General features: G+C 42.3%; 1 protein-coding gene across 4 annotated transcripts in view; it reads left to right on the top strand.

The window, feature by feature from the left end:
• BLNK (B cell linker) overlaps positions 1-24,602 on the top strand; it is a 75,696-nt gene that overhangs the window by 5,603 nt on the left and 45,491 nt on the right. For all 4 annotated transcript variants that reach the window (XM_032607528.1, XM_032607529.1, XM_032607530.1 and 1 more), the window contains exons 2-3: positions 17,119-17,184; positions 21,376-21,425. In XM_032607528.1, the coding sequence (XP_032463419.1) occupies positions 17,119-17,184; positions 21,376-21,425 (116 nt within the window). The remainder of the gene's footprint in view (positions 1-17,118; positions 17,185-21,375; positions 21,426-24,602) is intronic.

Genomic DNA, 24,602 nt, shown 5'->3' with positions numbered 1-24,602 from the left:
TAGCCCTGCCTCTTACATCACTGGATGGGAGGAGATTGGGCTGGTACCAAATGCTTTAGGCACACACTTACAACCTCTTGGTTTCCCCCCACAGATGATTAACCTCATCTGTTCTGTGGAGAATTTACTTATTTGGTGCATTTCCAAAGAGGATCTTACTATTGCCCTCATGCAATGACATGAAGGAATCTAGGCTTGTTAAAGAAAACATGAATAAGAAAAAAAAGAAATTAAATAATAGCGTGTTATAGAGATATTGAAACACTGGATGGCTTTCTTTGGCTTTTTAATAAACCCCATAGAAGTTATCTCCTTCTGCCCTCCCCCAAGACATAGCTGCATCATTTAGATCAGTGGTTCTCCACCAGGGACAATTTTGCCCTCCAGGGGACATTTGACTATCCCACTTGGGGAGGGGGTGCTGCTCACACCTCGTAGGTAGATGCCGGGGTGCTGCTAAACACCCTGAACTGTGCAGAGCAATCCTTACAGCAAAGTATTATCTGGCCCAAAATGTCAATAGTGCTGCATTTGGGAAACTCTGATCCAGACCAAGTGGAATGAATTCTGTGTAGAGCAAGAAGCAGTATGTATTTATAATACATATCTTTGCAATTGATGTGGCCTCTGCTTGCTGGACTGATTTTCCTCTGTCTGGGATGATTTGGGTCAGGGGTTGCCAAGGGGAAAGTTCAGAAGTGCTTGAGCCTATATTTCAATGAGTTGTTTTTGAAAAAAAGAATTTTTAGTGTCAAACAAAACTAGATTCCAGGAACTCCATGCACCACTGAAGCATAAGTTGTTCTCTCCTGGGTAGAGAAGGGAGATCAGGAAAAGACTTCCAGACATCATGTCGCCTTAGAATAGTATGTTTCTACCTCTCTAAGTAGACTGGGCAACTTGAGTGGACACCACTAGAGTTAGGATAAAAAGTCAGTCAGACTCTGATTCTGTAGGTTAGCGGTCACAGGGGCTGCCGCTGCCTCCCCATCAGACACATTGTGTCTCTTGCTTTGTGATTTGGATCCATCAGGTCCCCTTAAATCTCACTGACCTGGGACCATTCTGCTTCTTTAAGGTGACCCTGCACCTCTCTATTTGCTCCCTTAGGTGTTGATGTCTAAGCTCTCAGAAACAGCTTTAGTTTTCTCATTCCACATACCTGCTCAGCTTCCTAAGCCTCCAGAGACCAAGCACACAATTAGAGGTTAAGAGGATGGCACACCTGTGGCTCCAGAAATGGGCCCCCCCTGCAGATTGAGTGGAATTCCAGCCCCCATCCAAGTCCTGCCTCCAGATCAAGGGAGCCGTGAACCCTGAAGCATGCTCCGGCTAACTGTCCGCTAGGTCCCACTGACCTCAAGGCTCCCCAGCACGCTGTAGCGAAGCAGCTTTTGTGCCGGGCTCTGATGCTGGAGCACAGGTCCCCTGGTCTGCGGTGGAAACCCTCCCTCAGAGAAGCACACCTCCTGCTGTGGGCTGAGCCTTTTGCTGGCTCATGTGCTCCCATTCCCAGTTCTGCGTCCCTCAGTGGGCAAGCTTGTCTTCCTTCCCACGCCTGTACCTCGCTCCACAGCTGAGGACTGTCTGCTCCCAACAACTCCTCCCTCCAGCTCCTCGTTGTTTGACCCGCCTTCTCCTACCTGTCCTGTCTCACCTCCCTTCCGAAAGGTCATCCATCAGCAGCTATATCTGCAGGCTGATTTTCCACTCAGGTGTTTTCACAACCCTTTTACAGCATCATGGTCTAGGCCCCCAAACAGGCCGTAGTCCCTCAGTCCAGCATGGCTTGTTTCAATGCTCATTTCCACAGCAAGGCATGGAAGCCAGCTTAAGGGATGTATTGCATGTCCTTGGTGAGCGGTGCTTCCCTGTTGACCACTTTCCCAAAAAAGGAGCTCGTTATCCTGGGGGCGTCTCTGCCTCCCAGCAGGCTAGCTGGGGGCCCCAGATCTCCTCCAGGTTTCAACCCTCCCTACAGTGTAGGGAATACACAGCAGAGGCCACCAAGTTTCCTGGGCCTGTGCTGTGCAGTCTCACAGGGCCCCATGCTTGGTTTAATGTCTGCTGTTGCAGTCTTAAGATTCTCAATAATTTTGAACTAGTAACCCTGCATTTTCATTTTACACTGAGCCCCAGAAATTAGGTAGCCAGTGCTGGCCACAAGTTCCGTGAGCCCCCTCGGCTGAGCCAGCTCTCCCTGCAATGTGTCAGGATGCAAACATCAGTGGAGAAGCCTCCTCCTTTCCTCTCCCCAGCCCCCAAATGAAAAAGGTTTACAGGGCAAGTAAGATGGAGCGGCCATCTCTCTAGTCCCTCAGGTAAGAGGCCCAGAGAGGTGAAGTCACTTATCCAAGCTCACACCAGAAAGGCCTAGTCTAGAACTACACCTCCATGTTTGCCTAGGAGGAGGGAGGAACAGCAGGCCACGCCTTCCTTTTTTTTTCCTGTGTTATTTACTGGCCAGTAAAACATTCTAGCTTAGTCTGTGTTCTGTATTTTTCCGAGACTTTTTTTTTGTTTAACTAAAAAGCAGCTAATTTACTAGTCAGAAACTCCAGTGAGGCCCTACAGAATATTACTGTCAGTATTTCATGCTATTACATGATTCCAGGTCCAAACTTGAATTTCACACGGACTCAGTCATGTTTGGTACCCTACTGAGACTATATTTTTCAAAGAATGCTCCCACAATTGTTCATGGAATCTGAGAGTGAGTTATAATTAAAAAGAGCAGAGTTGGTCTTATGTGTAGACTAAGCATACAGGACCATGTTGTATAATTTGAGAAGTGCCCCAGAAAGGTGTTTTTTGCTGAACTTTGGAATCAGGCAGACCTAGGTTTGAATACTTGCTCTGTACTCCCTTGTTCTTGGTCTTTGAGAAGGTTACTTAATCCTTTTTAGCCTCAGCTTTTCACCTGGAAAATGGGAATAATAATATATAATATAATAAGGGTGTTGTAACAGTAAACATATTAAATAGAGAGTAAAAGTTCAGTCAATGTCCCCTCTGCACAAGTCCCTCCTGGCCTGGGCTCTCCTGTTGCCCCAGTTGTGTCATTAGAGAGACATCCTCCTGGGATAAGGTGTGTCTCAGAGTCCTGGTTCAAACTTAAACATCACTATGTGTAATAGGTTAAGGCATTAAGCCTTAGCCGTCACTAACACCCAAGTGGGAGTCTAACAGCTCAGACCGTGGGGACAGAGACCTGTGCTCTTCTGTCTCCAGCACAGAGGTGGCTCAGTCTATGGTTGTTAGTTGAAAGAAGGGGACATTGTTCAGGAAAGTGGTGATAAGAAGGAGGGGAAGGTCAGAGGAGGGAGACCACACCTAAGTAAAGGGAGTTCCCAGCGGGGAGGCTGTGACTGAAGTTGCTTGGACCAGAGGATTAGAGTTGAGCTCAAAGGTAGAAAGAAATGTCCTCCCCCATTGACTATGTTGTTGCTGTTTACTTTACAACTTCACTTGGTTCAAAGTGCAAAAACTGCAGGGTGAAGAGTACCTTTTAAGCATGTTTGACATATTAATGACCATACCTAATCCTGGACAGGAAGGAAACAGTCATTTTAGTGCAAATAACTACAGTAGAATCAAATACAAACATGAGAAATATACTTTCAAAAAGGAGAATGGCAAATGTAATACCACATCACTGGAAAACTGGGCCCTCTACATATATGTAACTATTTTGCCTTTTGAATTGTCTTTACAGCCTGTTCAGGGTGTCTGCTTTTTACAACTGAAAACCTTTTGATTTCATGTCATCACCACATTTACAGATTATTTCAGTTGCCCAACCAATCCCAGATGACTGGTCAAATTCACCTGATGAATGCTGAAAACAACTCTTAACATGACTAAAACAAAAGTTATTCATGTGCCTCAAAAGTAAACTGGAAAAAAAAAATCCGCTTTAAAATTGTTAATGACTACTTGGGGTGAGGAACTGTTCTACAACTAGTTAGTGGTGGTGATTGCACAGCACTGAGAATTTACTAAATGCCACTGAATTGAACACTTTGAAATGGTGGAATGATGAATTTTTGATAATGAAATTATTTTCCATATTTACCATAAAATATTATGAGGATCCATGATCATATTTTCGTTCGACCAATTAGATACTGTATCAAAGCTGTTTTTTTTTAAAAAAGATGTATTAACTGGGGAATTCCCTGGCAGTCCAGTGTTTAGGACTCAGGGCTTTCTCTATCGTGTGCCCGGGTTAGATCCCTGGTTGGAGAACTAAGATCTCGCGAGCCGCGCGGTGCGCCCAAAAAAATAAAAAATGTATTATCGATAAATGTTTCTGGATGGTAAACATTTAAGAATGTCAATGCTTCCTTCCACTTCAATCCCTACACGTGATATTGCCCAATATCTTTTTTTCACTAAGATCCCAAAGAAATGAGCTTCAGTCAAATTTTTTCAATGTATCGGCAATACCCTTCTGCAAAATCTCTCTTTACTCCCTGAAAATATCTTTGCTTTTAGCTATAGAAATGAATGCCCAGACAAGTGGGTGTACCACGTAGACACAGCCAAGGCTCATGTTTTTTCTACATTAAGGCTAATTTTTTAAAGAACACGCTCAAATTCTTAAAACATATTCCTTTTCTAGAATTACATAGGATTATATTTTCAGAATTTTATGAAAATGATTAGAGTTACTTATTTATCCTTGAGTCTTACAAATTTGAGAATCATCAGCTTCACACAATAATTTTCATGCTGTTAGAGGAAAAACTGTAAACATCACAAAATTCCTGCTACCAGCACCTAGTTAGAACACGAAGCAAATCAGAGCCCAGGAACTTCCCTGGTGGCGCAGTGGATAAGAATCCACCTGCCAGTGCAGGGAACATGGGTTCGAGCCCTGGTCTGGGAAGATCCCACATGCCGTGGAGCAACTAAGCCCGTGTACCGCAACTACTGAGCCTGCGCTCTAGAGCCCATAAGCGACAACTACTGAGCCTGCACACCACAACTACTGAAGCCCGCGCACCTAGAGCCTGTGCTCCGCAACAAAAGCAGCAACGAAGACCCAAAGCAGCCAAAAATAAATAAATTTATATTTTAAAAAATAGGCTTAAAAAAAAAAATCAGAGCCCAGTACAGGATTAAATAACAGGACCTCTGGGGGTTCTTCCAAACCCATGAGCCTCCCTTAACGTTTTTGCTTTTCACAACCTGCTTTCACATATTTTAGGAAGAAGCTTCCCTCTATCCCAGCCCCTCCCTGTGGGGGTGAGTGAGAGCAAGCACCAGCAAGAGGAAGGAAAGTGGTGCATCCCTACAGACCCATAAAATCTGGGAGGGGGAGAGCCTGACAATTTCTGCTGTCCCATCAAGGGGCAAATTTTCTAAGAAATTTTTACAGCTAGTATAACCTAGTTTCCTGTCATCTCATCAGTGTCAGAGCGGTATGGCCCAAGCCTCACTGCCTCTGATAGGGTAGAGTGTGCCAGGAGTTTTTGGGAAAAGAATCAGGGTATTAGTAGGATCATCCTTGGTCCTGGTTATGCCAAGTCAGCCCAATTTCGGTCTGCTTATAACTGAGATCAGCAATCTAGATATGCCAAAGACTACCACAAAATATTTGCAGATCTCAGTGGGAAAAAAAGAAGGAAATGGTGGAGCGTCTGCAGAAACTTGAAAATTACTTTCTCTGGTTAATAGGTGGTTAGTAAGACAACCCAGGCTGCGAGATGCTCACGTGCAAGGTGCACACATGCCCCTACTCCAGGACTCTTGGGTGGCCTTTCTGACTAGGGTGATAAGAAGGGCACACAGGGATAGCTACCCGGGTCTCCTTGCAGCTGAGCTCAGCCACTCTGCTTGTAAGCCTGTTCCGGACCCAGAGAGCCCCTGCCACATTCCTTCCTGCTGCCTGCGTGCCCTGCCCTCTCTTTCCACCTTTTCCTGCCATCTGTCCCTTCCTCTTTTTTCTCTGCCCCTCCCTAAAGACTGAAACAGGCCCCTAAGAGACCATGCAACCATCTAGCAACAAGTCTGACCTTGGGGACTAGTGGCAGGGCAGTGGGGGCACATGTGTTCCCGGTAAAACCCACTTGGCTGGTAGAGGGATTGGATGCCTTCCCCAGGGACGGAGAGGAAGGTGCCCAAAGAGGCACGTGGTGAAGCTGGTCATCCACCCTGGTGAGCAGCCCAAGCTGAGACAAGTCAGCACATGTCATCCAGGGGTGATTGAGAGCACGGGTTCTGGAGTCAGACGGCCCGATTTTGGATCCCAGCTCTGTTGTTTATTACATGTAGGACCTGGGGCAAATTACTTCTCTGGGCAAATATTTTCTCACTATAAAAATTAGGATAATCACAACAGTGTGAATATACAATGCGTATGTGAATACACTACTGACTGTACACTTAAAATTGGTTACGATCATAAATTTAATGGTTACGATCATAAATTTAATGTTGTGTGGTTATTTTTTGATCACACTTTTTTAAATGGGGATAATAATAAGACCTACCTCACACGGTTGTGAGGGTTAAATGAGATAAGCATGCGAAGTACCTGGCACATAACACATGCTCAGTGAGTCCTGGCGTTCACTGTTGTCGCCATTGATTATCCAGCTGACAACTAGCCTGGCTCACTGGGCTTGGACTGTAACCATGGCTCTGGACTATGGTATGAGAATTTGGAAGGCACATCCCTGCCATGGAAAAGCTGCTCCTCTAGAAGGAGGCTCGGACCATGTGTGGAAAGGGAAGGAGCAGGGTGTGAGGGAAAGAGCTGGGGGAATCCTCAATAATTGATCTTGGTGCAATGGGAAAATGTCTCTGGAATTTAGTGTCCTCCCTTCCAGTAGGAGGCTGACCCAGGATATTCCTAAAGTCTCTCTCACCACCAAACTTCTGTGACTACCTTGATAACAGGCAAAACTAGGAGTTGGGATTTCAGAGCTGCGTGGTCTGAGACCAGCCCGGTGACCTCCTGGGCCTTGTATCTGCATCTGTGAATGGGGCTGGGGGAGCTACCTCACTCTTGGGAGGCTTCTCAGGTTATCACAGGATGGAAAGGACTTGCCAAAACTTCTGTCCCAGCTTCACCGTGGACTCGCTCTCCAGAAGGAAGCAGCTTTGGTTGCTGAATTTGCAAATCTAAATATAACACCAATAATACCACAGAAAGGCTGGCCTGGAGGAAATGGGGCATGAGGAAGCCAGGCCAGGGCTAGAAGAGGCTGTGGAAAGGACGGAGGAGGACAAGGTCTGCTGCATGCAAAAAACAGAATACTCATTAAAAGTGACATTCTGTTTCAAAATGACGGTCGGTAGCCAGACTTCAGTTTTGAGATGGAAGTTATCCAAAAGGAAGATATTTTGTGAGAATCAGAGAATTCCTACCCCCCACCCATCTGCCTCTCTCTGTCCTCTGGTCTGATATAAGTCATAGGCTTCTGTCATGTGATAATGGTGGCAGAAGGGACCTTCCTCCTGCATTACCAGACACAGGGTTTGTGTTCAGGGTAGCTCTGGATCCACACATGCCCTACTCAGTCTGCACTCACTGAATATTTGTGGAGTAAATAAGCCAAATACATGTCTTACATAAAACAAATAATAATATTAAACTTTAAGGGGGAGGCCCCCAAGTCAGTAAATCAAGAAATAATATTTTCATGTAATATTTTAAAAATCAAAATTAATGCAAAAAGTTCCATGATGAACAAAATATTGACCTTTTAAATGAAGACAGGACCAGGGCTACTGACACGGCGCTGTGTTCCAGCACAGTCCTCTGTGAGAACTGTTGGCCTTGCGGCCATCAATTCTTTCTTCTGTCCAGCTGAGGCCCTGAAGGCCACTCCTAGTGTTACCCCACTATTTTGGGGATCCCACTGCTGTGGGCTTAGGCCAGGGCCCAGCAGAGTTGCCTTCCTACTGGTCTCTGAGCCACCAGTGTCACCATGCCTAGGCCCTCCTCCATTCTTCCACCCTAATCATGACACTCCTCTGAGTAAAGATTTCCAAAGGCTTCATGTTGCCCATAAACCCCATCTCCTTGGCCTAACTAACAAGGTCCTTGACTCCCTGTATCCCCCCAACCCAACCTCAGCTTTGACGGCACCTTCCCCCCATACCCCCAATTCCTGGCACACTCAGCTTCTCACTAGACCCCAAACATCTCAGACAATTTCCTCTGAGCCTTTGTAGTCGCTGTTCCCACTACCTAGCTGCTGTTCCTCACTCTTCTGCCTGGTGAATTTTTATTTTCCCATCAAGACCCAGCTCTCAGGTCACTTCATCTTAAAACCTCAAAGCAGTCACTCCCTTTTTAGGATTCTTACAGCTCTCTGATCTTCCCTGTTCCCAGCAAAGAATTATGAGTAGTTTTCACTAGTTATCTATCTGTATCACATGAATTTTAAAAAATTAGCTGTATTACTTTCATAAACTGAACAAAAAGACTATTTTCAGTTTAGGACAAAAAAACAGTTTAAGATATAAAATACAAAAGATGTCATGTGAACCAAATCATAATTCAAAAATTGCTATAGCACTGGAGATTAAATGACTAAGTGCTACGTGAGTGCTATGAATTCAGGATATATAGAAATAGAATTTAGAGCTGCGAAAGACTTGAATGTCCGTGTAATCCAGCCTTCTCATTTTACGGGAGAAAATGAAGCATTAAGTGTGACAAGAATTGCTCAGATTTGCACAGCCAGGAAGCTTCAGAGATTAGAGTAGAACCTGCATCTCTAGACTCTCAATCCAGTGCTCTTTCCTTAAGTGGCCTCCCTTCCTGTGCCTTTCCTGTGTACAGATCAAGAAATGATCTGTAAGGGGAAAGGGATGACTTGAGCTGGGCCGTGGGCTGGTGGGATGGAATGGGAACAATTGTGTGTTCATAACAGTGGGTTAATTATGTCTAAAATGTTTGGTGTCCAAATTTTGAAGGCCTTTGAATGCCAAGCTAATGAGTTTTTACCTTATCCTGCAAGCAACAGGGAGACATCGAAGATTATTCATGAGTGGAATGACATGATAAAAGCAATTTAAGAAAATGAACATGGGGAAAGGGAGAGACTGAAGGTAGGGAGACAAGATGGGGAACCACAGAGGAATGAATAAAGACGTGGTACATATGTACAATGGAATATTACTCGGCCATAAAAAGAATGAAAGAGGGCTTCCCTGGTGGTGCAGTGGTTAAGAATCTGCCTGCCAATGCAGGGGACACGTTCAGTCTCTGGCCCGGGAAGATTCCACATGCTGCAGAGCGACTAAGCCCGCGCGCCACAACTACTGCCTGCACTCTAGAGCCTGTGCTCTGCAACAAGAGAAGCCATTGCAATGAGAAGCCCACACACCGCAATGAAGAGTAGCCCCTGGTTGCCTCAACTAGAGAAAGCCCACGTGCAGCAACGAAGACCCAACACAGCCAAAAATAAATAACAAATAAATAAATAAATTTATTTTAAAAAAAGAATGAAATAATGCCATTTGCAGCAACATGGATGGACCTAAAGATTGTCATACTGAGTGAAGTAAGTCAGACAGAGAGAGAGAGAAATATTGTATGATATCACTTATATGAGGAATCTAAAGAAAAATGATACAAATGAAATTATTTACAAAACAGAAACAGACTCATAGACTTGGAGAGCGAACTTGTGGTTGCCGAGGGGGAAGCGGGGGGTGGGGGGGGAATAGTTAGGGGGTTTGGGATTGACATGTACACATTGCTGTATTTAAAGTGGATGACCAGCGGGGACCTACTGTATGGCACAGGGAACTCTGCTCAGTGTTATGTGGCGACCTGAATGAGAGGAGAATTTGAAAAGGAGTGGATACATATGTATGTATAACTGAGTCGCTTTGCTGTACACCTGAAACTAGCACAACTTGTTAATCAACTATACTCCAATATAAAATAAAAAGTTAAAAACAAAAGATGAGGGACCACTGGCATAGTCCATCATCCATGAGATCACAATGGCTGTAGCTGAAGGAGTGGACAGGAGGGTACAGAGATGGGTAAGATGCATCTAAAGATGAATTGATGTAACTGGTGAGAGGAGATGAATAGTCAGTGAGAGAGAGAAAAAGTTAAAAAAAAAAAAAAAGCTTGGAAATTTCAAGCCTGAAGATCCAAGAACACCAGATTATTTAATTACTTGTTAAATTTAATAACAAAAATAAAATATACCATAAAATGATTAGTAGCACCTTAAAAAGGAAATCCAGAGTCAATAATGAGATCATTTAAACTCCTGTAAAAGGAGGAAGTCAGCTAAAGAATCAGCAGACCTAGTGATGAGAGTTACATTTAAAAAAATCCGTTCATAGCATGAAGTAGTTAAGAGACTGGATATTCTCTTTGCCTCTCCATATACCAAAGACAATATTAGAGATATTTCTACTCCGATTTGATCTAAGAAACATATAAGTTGGAGATACCAGGCCAGTTGTGAGGAGAGCACAGGTAGATGTCCTAAGGGTACCCAACAAAGTAGGTGTAGATAATTCACAGGCAGTCACCCTCGCAGTTCCGGGAGCTCAGGGTGAGACTGAGTAACTCTCAGCCAACAGTAACAAAAAGCCAGGCTTGATTCAATAGACATTGGGGTGCTGCAGGCCCTTGAGGAGGGAGTGGCCTGGTGAAAGCTGGGTTTTAGAAATATTAGCTGAATAGGCCCTGACAAAGCTTCAGAGCATGGATTGGAGAGGTACACTGGCAGAGGCAGCTTTTTCCTGGTGCAAAGGGGCAGCTGTAGGCGTGGATCTTGGCTGCAGGAGAAGGACCAGCCCCGCGCATACTGATAGAATGAAACTCCAGAACTGGGCTTGAGGTTAAGATGTGTATGGGGGGGTGGGGGGGGAAGAAGGAGGAAGGAGTTGCCTGCTCTTTTTGTTTGTGAAGAGTTGCTTGAATATGAAACCCTCTTTAATCCATTCCTAAATCCAGATTAAATAGGGATTTTCTCAGATTAACATTGCTTTACATTCCACTTTTTCTAGAAAAAGAGTGAAAAAAATACACTAAAACCTGTCTTTTCACAGTCCTCTGTGAGTGCACTAAGAAGCTAAAAGGAAAACAAGATGTTTTCTGATTTTTTTCTACTAAACTTTTAAAAAAGCACTTCTTGCAGATGATAGCATCTTTTAAATCATGTCCTGTATATAATAAAAATTATTAGAGAGGTTTTTAGTGAAATATGTCTGTTTTGGGACTACTCTTTGCTGATCTGGCCACATGCAGCTGCCTTCCCAGTGCCCCCCACCCCAATCCCAGCCCTAGTGGAGCTCTGCATCCCGCCAATCCATCCTTCCATGCCAATCAGCCATGTCAGGTTGGGGAGTGTTCTCAGTCAACCCTCCCTGCCACTACCAAAAAAAAAAAAAATTCTGGGGTACCTTCCGGCCTGGAGGAAATCTCCCCAAGTTCATCTACAATGAACATGTATTGCATACAGCTGCCATTAACAGTCTCACACAAAATAGTTTCACTGCCCTAAAAATCCCATGTTCCCTAAAAATCCTTTCCTCTTCCTGAGCTCCTAACAAACCTCTGATCTTTTTACTGTCTCCGTGGTTTTGCCTTTTCCAGATTCCAGGTGGAATCATACAGTATGTAGCTGTTTCAGATTGGATTCTTTTACTTAGCACATGTTACATTTTAAATCAGAAATCATCAGAAATTAAAAAACTGTACAGCCTGTGTAACCAGCCACTACTTACCTGTGAGTCCAAAAAAGAAAAGAAAAGAAAAATGGTTATCTTTTGCCATTCAAATCATAGTAGACCTAGCCCACTTTTACAGACTTCCTTCCCCTGGGATTCTGAGTGTCCTGGGGCTGCTTGCATGTCCCACATCTCTACTCTGGCTCTTGCTTGTGTCCAGATCCATTCACCAGTCTCTAGGAGCCATTCTCTGGTGCAGAGGTTCTAGGTTCTAGGTTCCATCTGGATTTCTTGGGCCCCTTCCACCTCTTTCCACCAACCCATCCCTTATTTCCCCACAGTCCTAACAGAGTTAATAAGACTTCACTGAAGTTTGAGGAATAACAGAAGGGAAGTATAACACAAAGAATGACACATATTTGCTACTAGTCAAGGCTTCACTTAGTGTCCTGGACCCTTCCTCAGGTCCTCCCTGCTTTGCTCCCAGCCAGAGACCACTTCAAGTGCCATCTCACCTCTGCATCACGAGAATGAATGCTACTAGAGGTCAACTCAACCTGTAGTCCAGGGACCAGCAACCAGGAGGCCCCAGGAAGACAGGAAGCATCCCAGTACCAGAGCTCAAGACCTGCCGACCACATCCTCATTTTCTTCACTGCCGGTTTCTGGACTGGAGTCTTCGCAGGATGAGTGACAGCAAGGACAGCTCATCCCCCACAGATAGGGCTATGGTTGTGTCTTCATCCCAATGCCACCACATTCCATGCTATTCCGTGTTAGAGCACCATATGAGGAATGGCAAAATCCCAGCCATAGCACTCCGCTCAGGGCAGGTCCAGTTGCTTCTGGATTACTGCACAGAGTCAGGGGCACATCCTTCCTGTAGCCCCTTCATCTCCACTCTGCAGCTTTTACAAACTGTGGCTCAAGAAGAAAGTGTGTGACTACAAGAAAAATAAAAATATACAGGCACAAGGTAGTCTAAATTCCCACAGAGAAAAATCAAGTCCCATAAAGAAGTGACAGTCTGGTAAAGAATACGTCCAAATTAGGTTACCAAACTGACCACTCAGCTTCTCTGTCTGAAACTTTGCACGGGGTTAACAAGGATTTTAATTTTCCTCAAGCAGGTATTTGCTTTACTTGACACAACTAAAAGACCCTCAGTGGGAAAAGGCATGATCCATCACAGCTGAGCCCAAAGGGTGGGCTTCTGAGCAGTAGAGTCAGCATCACCTGGGAACTTGTTAGAAATGCAAATTCTCCAGCCCCACCTAGATGTACCCAATCAGAAACTCCGGGGGTGGAGTGAAACTCTGGGTTTCAAAGGGCCTCCAGGTGATTCCGGTGCAGTTTGGTGTGAGGACCATGAGTCTGTCAGATTCTAAAGTAAGCTGCTTCTTTGAAGGCAAAAAACTGCTGGTAACTTTCAAATGATGATTTTTCCTCTCTCAGGACCTCATGGGATCTAAATTTGTTGAGATCCAGGCTCAGCCAGGGCCACACTACTACAGTGTGTTGTTAAATAAGTTTGTTGATATTAACTCAAAACCTTGAAAAAAAATTTTAAAACAATGACAAAGGAGAGAATATAAAATTCAATTTGGTTTATACAAGGAATAATAAATATAATTATTTATATTACCTTCTCACCATTTTTAAACACCTAAATGCCATACTGCTTAAAAATTGCATATTAATACTGTTTTAAAATGTGTACTAGATAAGCTATGTCCTTCGTTTTATTTTGTTACATACACATGGCTGTCTCTTCACAATTTAAAAAATTAGAACATTGTGATCCTATTATTCATTCTCCCAACCATGGACGGATATCTCAGAAAGGAATAATCAAAGTGCAGCTTTTTTATGCCTTACCTATTTTCACCCACACACAACTTATCACGGTGAAACAACTGATGTTCAGCTTGAGAGCATCCTCTCCTGAAACAGTCCAGTTGCACATTTCTTTGCTATTGCATATCCTTCAAGTTGTGGTAGAGGAAAAACTGTGCTCCAAAATGGAGCAGAAGATACTAGAGGGCAGCAAAAGCTGTGCATCACACAGTGTATGAAGAGTTGACAGAATGAGCTGAGAGCATTACCACATTTTCTTGGTTTGGGGGACACTTATAAGGTAACCTAAGTTTGGCAGCTGTAACTGAGCAGTCTGTGGACATCAGGATTTGTGTGAATGAGATGCAGAGGGAGGAGAAAAATTCAACGATTTACTATAGTTATAGGTTATAATTATTTTAATAATCTATAATTAAAAGTAATTAGGAAATGCCAAGAAGCATCAGCTACCAAGTTGAACAAATGACAAAATTACATCAAACTTTTTTGCAACTATTTGTAACATCTGTTTGTCTACGTCTACAGCAAAGTCACGTATGCAAATCAGCCTCTGGCTCCCTATTACTCTGCCTGTGTCCCACTCTTGACAGACCTCTGATAGGATCCTTCACTCTGGATCATTTTGGCCTTTTACCCCTTTAGTCATTAACTTAGGCTAAAGACTTTCCACTCAGTTACAGTCAGCTTATAACCAGAGGTGCCCTCTGCTCTCCACTTGAAATTATTCAAGTTCTTTCCAATCAATCCATTTCAACCTCTCTCTCAATCTCACTTCCTCTCTACTCCCAGACCTCCTATTTTTCATTTTCACTCATTCCTCTATCTCACAGATTCTCTATAGTTCCTCCAGTAAAGGAGAAAGGGGTTTGCACAGGATGTACGTGAACAAATTCTAGAATACTGTATGGTTCTGAGGTAACTCAAGAGTCCAGTTTGAAGGACCCTCTGTGTGTCTCTGATGGGCCAGCTGGTCCTCTTCTCTCTCACCCATCCTTCTCTCTCTGCCGCTGAGCCTGGTGCTTTGCTGAGCTCTCACACATGCCCAGCCTCCCTAACTAGCGATATAAGATGTGGCCTCATTTCCTTTGTTACCCAAATTATGACTTGCACTGACCTTCCCATATCTGAACTTGGGCCCTTCAGTGGGTCCCCCAGTTATGTAAATGATTTCCCAAGATGCAGTCTTAAGAATGTCCTGAAAGAAGTCTCTCTTCTCTTTCTACTCCACCCTCCAGCCTGTTCTCCCTCTGCACTCCACCACTCCGTGCCAATGGGACACACTCTTCCCCACAGCCCAACCAAGGCCGGGCTGCAGATCCTGACAGGATACTACTGCAGATTCAGGGACAATAAAGAGAATTATCTCGTTGAAAATGGCTACTGATGGTGCTGTGGATGGCTCTTCTCAACGCAGAGGCCCAGACCCAGTCTCAGGTTCAGGGCTACCTCCCCACCCCTCCATTTCCCCACCATTGAAAACCCCTCAGGTTTGTCTCTGCTTTTCAGGTCTCCAGGTCCTCACAGTGATTAGACCTAGAAGGGAAAAGAGCTCCCCCAAATCCCCAGTCTACGTTCCCACTTCTTGTATGACAATCTCCCTTTTCCCAAGGTTGTTGAGAGAGGGAATGTCTATCACTTATGCAATAAATCTCCCGCCATTTCCTTGATGCCCAATGGCCCTCAGGAAACAACTACAGCAGAACATCAGCACAGGAGAGTTAGCCTGAGGTGAACACTTAGTGGAGGACGCAAACAGCCAGGCCAGGCGGAGTTCCTCTGACAAGCTGTCCTCTCATCCTCTCAACTGCTCCATCCCTACACCGAAAAACTTTGCAGCATCTGAGTCATAAATCCATACATAGTCCAAGAGACTAGTTCTCCCAGATTCCAATTCCAATCAATGGGGTTTCCTAGACCTATGCTAAGCCTAATTATGCACCACTCTTCATATTAGCTAACAGAGGGCTTAGCTCCCAAAGTGAGAAAAATCTGCATTTTTTAATGGAAAAAGTCCATTTTCTTCTAGAACAATGGCTATATACAAGTTTACATTTCATTAACTAAAGGGCCCAATGAAACAGTTTTCTCAGAACAAAGGAAAGGCTTGCATGGAAGGTAAATTCAAATATGTTACTCTTTCAAGGCAGAACCATGTGAAATTTTATTTAGATATATTTTAAGTTAGAAAATCATTAGGAAGAAAACAAAACATAGTCCTATACTCTGACCCTTTTTCTAATTTGGAAACTTTTCTAATTACAATTAGCTTTGAAAACCATTTAACAACTTCTTGCATATCCTTCTAAAAAGTTATGTCCATATCAGCACACATGTATGTACGTCTTTTTTTCCCACAAAAAAATATATGCATATTCTGAATTTTCCTTCTTTCTTTTCTTTCTCCTCATCCTCCATTTTCATTTAAATTAATATCTTGAGTATTTTTACATATCAGCAATATAGATGTATTTCTTTAAGGTCTGTGGTATTCCATTTATGGTTTTATCAACGTGTATTTAACTAGTTCCCCTTTAATGATAAATGGGCATTTAGGTAGCTCCCAGGTGTTTTTAGTGGGAAAGGCAGGAAGGATTAGGGTTATTACACATAATTCTGGAATAAACATGCTGATATGTATAATGTTTGTATAGTTTGTGACTATGTTCATAAGGTAAATTCCTAGCAGTGGAATTTCCAGGTCAAAAGGCATAGTGGTTTTACATTTTGACAGATATTGATTGTAATAACTTATATTCCCAAGGATATCTGTATTCTCATATACTTGTCAACCCTGGGGATTATTATGCTTATTAAGTTTTGCCCATCTGATAGGTAGAACATGATATCTCATTGTTTCCATTTAGATTTCTTTAAATATAAGTGATGTTAAATAACTTTTCATTGGTCTGTTGGCCACTGGTATTTTTTTTCTGTTAGCTCTGCATTCACATCTTTTGCTCACTTTCTTAACACATTTTTAAACTTTTTTTTACTGAGTTGTAAGATTTCTTTGTTAATCAAAACATGTAGTTCTTATTATTATGTGTTGCAAATATTTCTTCCAGCATGGCATTTATCTTTCGATTTTGTGCATATTACTTTTTGTTCTGCAGAAGTTTCAGATATCTGTGCAATTTTCCAGATTCTACCTAGTAAAGTTAACCAAGAAAAAAAAATCTTGAGGCTGATTTCTGTCTATACTGTGTCCTTCAAGGTAGCTGCATCCTTGCGATGTTGATGCTCCGAGGACAATAAGTGATAAACAGTGAGGCTTATGATAGCTCACATGTCTCCTCAGAACAGACATTCTGTTCTGATCTGAGAATCAGAATTCCTCTTACAGCCTGAGACTGACCCAGACTTCAACGGGTGGGGTCATGGTCCAGTGACCACACTCCTTATAGAATCAGTCACACCTTCCCTCTGCTCAAGTAGAAAATGGTCAACTTAATGAAATACAATATAATTCATGCTGTTTGGGGGTTTATGGTAAGGTTTTTCTCTCTCTCTCTCTCTTTTTTTATACTCAAGAAGGAGAGAAGACTTTTTAAAAAATCAACCTAGTTGTTAATATTTTATGTTTAATTTCATTTCTTACAGGCAGTTTCAAAAAATGGTCCATGATATGAAGAACAATGAAGGTGGAATAATGAACAAGATCAAAAAGTAAGTTAGATGCCATAGCACTATGTGAGCACTTATTTATGTAAATAACATCTTATGTCAGCCTGCACTAAGTGGAAGAACACAAAACTTCCTTGTTACCCGAGTGATGAGTTGCAACCTCTTTAGCATGTGACACTTTCTTACTCATGGCTAGAGTCGTGGTGGTCAGACCCACGTTCAGGAAACATGGTGAATGAGTGGGTGGTACTCAGGCACCTTGCTTTTCTCTCTCACTGCTGGAAAGCTGAGCTATGCCACGCAAGGTGCCTGGCAAACATCAAAAGAGGACTTTATAGAAGCAGGACAATCAGCTTCTCTGACCACTTAGCTAAGGGTCACTAGGACACACTTGGAAAAGTCCAAAAGAGAAGTTGCAAGAACACAACCTGACTTCTTTAGGATGCCATAACTGTTTCCATATTTTGATTTCTGCTTTTTCAATTATGGCCTTAAAATGGTGTTTTCAATTGGCACTTGGAGAGGGCAAGTTAGAATTCCAAACCTTCCTGCACACACAGACACACACACAAGCCCCTAAGGTTCTTTTTGTTGCTTTTTAGAGAATAGAAATTGTACATTGTACATACCAGCATTTGCTACTCAAAATCTAAGTCAAGAGGAAAGGGGAAATGGTATTCTGTTAAGATTTTGTTTAAGGCTTTTTTGTTTTTGTTTTTATGAAAGTAATACAGATTCACCAGGAAAAAAAAAATCAAAGAGTTCAGAATTGTACAAAGTCAAAATCTCTCACTTTCTCCTATCCCCACCCTAACCCACTCCCCAGAGATGGACACAGCATGAGTGAATTTGGTTTATATGTCTATATGTGTATGCGTACACACTCACATACACACATTGACATAGATAGAGTACATACATATTCATCATGAGTGGCATCATACCACATACACATTCTACCAACTTGCTTTGTTGGTTTTAATTGATGCTAAATCACGGACATCTTTCTTTGTTCGTATGTAAAAATAACGATATACCTTTTTTTTAAAGTTTATTTATTTATTTATTTTTGGCTGCTTTAGGTCTTCATGCTGCGCACGGGCTTTCTCTAGTTATGGCGAGTGGGGCTACTCTTCGTTGTGGTGGATGGGCTTCTCATTGCGGTGGCTTCTCTTGTTGCGGAGCACGGGCTCTAGGCACGTGGGCTTCAGTAGTTGTGGCTCGCGGGCTCAGGAGCTGTGGCTCATGGGGTCTAGAGCACAGGCTCAGAAGTTGTGTCGCATGGGCTTAGTTTGCTCCGCAGTACGTGGGATCTTCCTGGACCAGAGCTTGAACCCTGCGTTGGCAGGCAGATTCTCAACCGCTGTGCCAGCAGGGAAGCCCACCATATACCTTTTAAACAGATAATTAATAGTCTACTATAAATGTATTATAATTCATTTAACCAGCTACATATTGATAGACAGTTTTTAAAGTGGGAGTAGGAGTTTAAACATACATTTTGGGGGCCAATTTGATAATATCTATCAAAATTTTGTGGCCATTTCTTTTAGTTTACCTGTCACAAATAATACTTCAATAAATATCCTTTGCAGACTTTGAATGTACCAGAAAGCTAAATTCCTGAACTGAAATTTCTAGTTTCTGGGTAGAAGGATTTGTGCCCTTGAAATTTTGCTTGATATTGCCAAATTGCTGTCCAAAAATTTTGTACCACCAATAGTGGATAAAAGTTCATTTCCTCATGCCTTCAGAACAGAGTATCTTTTTTTTTTTTTTTGGTCTTTGCTAAACTTAAGAGTAAGAAATCAGGGACTTCCCTAGCGGAGCAGTGGTTAAGAATCTGCCTGCCAATGCAGGGGAAACGAGTTCGAGCCCTGGTCTGGGAAGATCCCACATGCCGCAGAGCAACTAAGCCCGTGCGCCACAACTACTGAGCCTGTGCCCTAGAGCCTGCGTGCTGCAGCTACTGAAGCCCGTGTGTTGTAATTACTGAAGCCTGCGCGCCTAGAGTCTGTGTTTTGCAACCACCACAATGAGAAGCCTGCATACAGCAAAGAAGAGTAGCCCCCATTCGCCACAACTAGAGAAAGTCCACACGCAGCAATGAAGACCCAATGCAGCCAAAAAATAAAAAAATTTTTAAAAAAAGAGTAAGAAATCACTTTTTGTGGTGTTTTTAGGCTATAAAATGTAAACGAGTTTCAATATGTATAACTGATCACCATAAAATAGTTAAAATGGTCTTCTGCTTGTGGGGCAGTGGTCACCTCATACAGGAGAAGAATTTGTCTTTATGTTCTGTCCTATGATGGGGAGAGGTGTGTGATTATTTTCATTTCTTATTTCTGATATATATAGAATCTCATTGAAATGAGAGAACCCTGCTAGTCATTGTTTCAATTACTAGCAATTCTAGATTAATTATCCCACAGTTGCCAATTTTACAATACACCAATTCTTTCAATAATATGAAGTCTTTGTATAAAATGTCTCTTTATTCCATGGCCAGTCATACTTAACAGAAGCCATGGAGCTCAAATTTTTCCATATAATTTCTACTTCATTCTGCCCATTATCCCTAAATGCACTTTTACTTGACAAACCATGTTTTCTTCTCAGCTTGGGAAATATGGCTGCCACAGTCATTACCCTGGGTGAAGTCAGTGGCCCTTTGGGTCTAAGTGCCCCGAAGTTAAGCTCTCACTCGTAACCAAGCAACAGGTGCCACCTTGAAAGGAGGAAGCACAGTTGAGCACACTGGTTTCCTAACAGAAGAGCAGAACAGAGTTGTCACTGGTTCATGGCCAAACGAGAAAATAATGACCTTGAAGTGTTGGGGGCTGGCATGTAGCTGCCGGCTGCTCAGTGAGGCCCAAACCACACCTCTTATTCCTGGTCGGTGTTCAGTGAACAACGGTAATCTCTTGAATCTGTCCTTTATTCTGAGATGATGACCTTCACACATTTGGGGGTATTAAAATACCCTTTCTTTTCTTTTTTGAAAGGAAGGCAATAACAGGTAATAGTTGGTTTGTGTTTTTTGAAATCTTAATGTTCCATGAACAGATCTCGCACCAGATACACTTTTATTTTTGTTTTTCTTCCCTTCATCACCTTGGACAATCTCTCTCTGGACCTCATCATAGATCTAATGACAATGTCTTCCCAGCTCGCCCTGCTGGCTTGCTGAGAATTAAATGAAATAACAAACAGGAGAGCCTTTGGTGAAACAAAAAGCAGAATTTCTAGGCAAATATAAATATTGTCAGTTTTGCAGCATTGCAGTTCTGGTTTATAAGGCTTGTTTTTTGTAATCAAACGTGATTTTCTGTACCGCTTTTTTTCCCCAAAAATGAAATATGTTTTGTATGTAATGGTTACCTTATACACTGCTTATATAAAGAGATGTGATATTTTAGTATATGAAGGCTACTGAGTTTTATATAGGTTTATTTATATATATTTTAAATTTCACTAAGCAAATCATTCTTAAATAAAATGGGTAACTATTATTAAAAATAATTTACTATAAACCTTACACATTTCAAATAATGAAAGAGAAAGTGTTGTCAGAACTTGTAAAAAGCCTAAAAACTGGGATACATTTTTGAAATGTAATTTTAGTTTTCTCCTTTTAATGACTGGGGAAGCATTGTGCATATTCAGAACATTTTATATGTGCATAAAGATAGCAGTTTTGAGAGTGCTTGAAACAGTTCAACTTCTAATCTAAATATCACAATCCCCAACCTGGAGACACTCACTGCTCACTTATTTGGCATTTTTTCAATAGTACAAAAATAATTTCAGTCCCACCTACAGCTAAACTGTTGATTATAGCTAATTTTTTACTATTATTTAAAGCGTTTATTAAATTATTTGTTAAAATAGACTTCATCTTCTCTTCCCTTCCTATCAACCAATCAACATTTACCTTCCTTGAACCTCTGAGCTCAGCGCTTACATGTATTCTGGCCTCTCGGAGCCCTTTCACCTCCCAACTTCACTTTTGTCGAGTCACAGCCACACCGGGGAGATGGGGAGAGGTGGGAAACCGCTGACTAATGGCTTCGCTAGGTTTACAGTACGTTTAGTCTTTCAATGTGATGAGTCCAAAAGAAGCTATTATTCTACTAGTTATCTATCCATTATCTCTAAACATGCTTATATCATGGACCTTGACAACAGTTGTCCTACTCACTGACCAGTTGTCTAATTTGCTATTTACAGGCTGAAAGTCAAAGCACCTCCAAGTGTTCCGCGAAGGGACTATGCCTCAGGTAAGAGTATTTCTAAGATACTTGAACTCTTGACTAATCTAACGTTCACAGTTACTTCTTGAAAAGTGAACACTGTTCTCCTCATTTGAAAACAAAAGGAGCCCATCCTAATTTTAAGAATGACCAAATCTATTAGGCATTTGATCGTAGTGGGGAGATACTAATCCTTCAATCCATCCATCCATCCATCCATACATACATACATCCATACGTCCACTCACCTATATATCAAATATGTACTAAGCAACTTCCATGTGCCAGGCACATACAAGGTTTTAGTAGAAATACAGTGAAAATAAAATAGACATAATCTCCATATTCCCAGAATTTATAGTCTAGAAGGGAAGATAAATGATATTAAAAGCAATTACAATTCAGCGTGATGGGGAAGCACAAAGTTCTATGGAAGTACATAGCAACAGTACCTAATCTAATCTGAGGTGGAGAATGTGCAGGAAGTGGGGAATGGAAGGCTTCCTAGACAAAGAATTGTTAAAATAGATATTTGAGGGTCAGTGAGGTGGGGGGAAGGGGTGTGGAATAAATTACTGAGAGCACATAGTTACTCAGTGCTCTCCAAGTTTTAGCCCTGCAGCCCCATTCCACCTAAGATCAACTTTGTCAGGGAAGAGGAGTTAGTCTTGAGATTGGTAGTGTTTATGGCAGCAGTAAGCTAAGTAAACTATCCACCACACTTTCCTTTTCTAGAACAGATGCATTGGGAGGATAAGTCTAAAATCTCTTTCTACTGGCTTAAATATAAAGATGTCCTGGATATGGACAGATCTATACAGCCCTCAGTGAAAACCACAAGGCTACAGACACTGATGAAGACTCTTCCTCTATAGGGCAACAGCTAAAACCAAATCACAACCTTAAAGGATGATTACTATTTTTTTTTTTCTGCCACTGATCAAGATAGCATTAAATCAGGTAGTTGAGTTCCCCTTGGGCACTGATGAAATCTTATCACATTCAGAAATGCTGACCAGCATACCAAGTCTGGTGACTGACCCATTGGTCACTTTCCAGAACTCACTAGGTCACACAGTATTTATTGACCTCACATTGCCAATCAGTCAGTAAGCCTAGACAGTTGATTAGGGGATTCCTTTGCAATTTGGAGCTAAAGAATAAACACCCCGTCCTGACTTTTAAAATCTACCTAATTTGTCTATGGCCATACCACCCTGAACACACCCAATCTTGTCTAAAATCTACTTAATCAAAAGCAAATGAGGGAATTCCCTGGCGGAGGGCCCGGGTTCAATCCCTGGTTGGGGAACTAATACCCCACAAGCCGAGCGGTGCAGCCAAAAAATAAAAAAGAAAAGTTAAAGAGAACAAATACATTTTCCCTCCAAGTTCTAAAAAAGAAAAGAAATCAAAGCAGACTGAACCTGTTAGGTACCCAAAGGTCTGATCAGAAAATATGGAATCATGGAGTCTCAGGATTTAAAGGAACCCCAGAGGTCATATAATCTAACATCCAATCCAATGCTTAAAGATACCCACCCCCCATGCACCACACACAAGGCCCACTTTCCACTTGGACACCTCCTGTGATGACCTCCCAAGCCTGTCTGGTCCAGTCACGGAGAGACAACCCTGGAGTGATGAAGATGCGATCCATTTCCTGTGGCTTCCTAAGTCTTTCCGGGTGGCCACACAGTGCAAGTTTTTAAATATTAAAAAAAGGGGAAACAGAGTTGTTCTGTGAAACTTCAAGGATAGAATTAAGAAGTGAGGTCCTTCGAACGGCTTCTTCTCTAGAATAAACATCTCCAGGTGCTTCAGCCATACCACACAGTCTTTGATTCACTCAACAAATATTACACGAGTGTCCTGTTTGACACTCACTGTGCTAGATATATAATAAGGAACAAAATATAGTCTTCAACCTTAAAGTGCCTAATGACTAGTGGGGAGTCACATAATAAATCAGAACATAAACGGGTAAATACAAATTACCAAACATGGTAACTGCTGTGAAGGAACATGGCAGATGCAGTGATAGGGAATCAGTATGGGGTAAGGGAACAATGTAAGCAGTCAGGGAAGGTCTCTCTGAGACGGTGACATTCAATTTGAATCCTGGGGAATTAGGAGGAACGTTTGTCACTTTGTAGATGACCCAGCAGCACTGGAGATGCTGGATACAAACATTAGGTGCTCAGAGGCAATTTGATCTATCTGACTTCAGGATGGATGTCTGGCCTCCTCATACTCAACTGTCTCCTTGCTCATGCCCTCACCCAGGCCCCTTCTTTTCCTCTACTTTTTACTTGGGCAGAAGACAGGGAGCATTCATGATTTATTCACCCTTTGGCCTAACCCACACACACTGGAGATCATCCTTGATTCCTCCTCTTCCTTCAACCTCTACAAAAAAAATTAATCTCTAAAACTTATTAATTCTCTCTTTTAAGTGTCTCTCAAATATTTTTGCCCCTCTCTATGTACATGGCTACAGCTCAGACCCTGGTCATCTCTTGCTTGTCCTAGAACAAAAGCCTCTAAGTAGTCTCCTGAATTCCTAATTCCACGGGGTCCTCTCAACCTCCACCAGAGAACTGTTCTGAAATACCTTTGCTTAAATATTTTCACGGCTCTACTTCATCAACAAGAAGAACTGCAAACTACCGAGCCTGCATACAAGGTCCTTCAATGCCTAGCCACTAAATGGCTGTGTAACTTTGGACAACTCACTCTTTTCTCCTTTTCTAGATCACGCAGGGCTGAACCAGAAGACCTGTTAGGTTCCCACCATAGCAAATACTCAACACTCTGGCAGAAACACAAGTCCTGGGAGCCCAGGGCCTAACCTTCCCTGGCTTTAGAACTTTGCCTCTTCCAATCTCCTTGATGCTCAGAAGTTCCCTTTCTTGACTTCAGACACCTGCTCTCTTCCCTGAAACCCCCCAAATAGTCTTGATATCAATACATTTGTAGTTAATCTCTCTTGGAACACAGAAACCTGGCCCAGTCAGGTCTTCTAAATCTTTGCTACTCAAAGTGTAATTCCTAGCCTGGCAGCAACAGCATCACCTGGGATATGTTAGAAATGCAAAATCTCCACTCCACCCTAAAACTACTGGATCAGAATTTGCATTTTAAGAAGAACTCCAGAGGATTTGAATGTATATTAAATTTGACAAACCCTGCTATAAACCACCA

The sequence above is a fragment of the Phocoena sinus genome, chromosome 16 (assembly GCF_008692025.1).
Source record: "Phocoena sinus isolate mPhoSin1 chromosome 16, mPhoSin1.pri, whole genome shotgun sequence".
Lineage (NCBI taxonomy): Eukaryota > Metazoa > Chordata > Mammalia > Artiodactyla > Phocoenidae > Phocoena > Phocoena sinus.
This window is presented reverse-complemented; position numbering and strand designations above follow the sequence as displayed.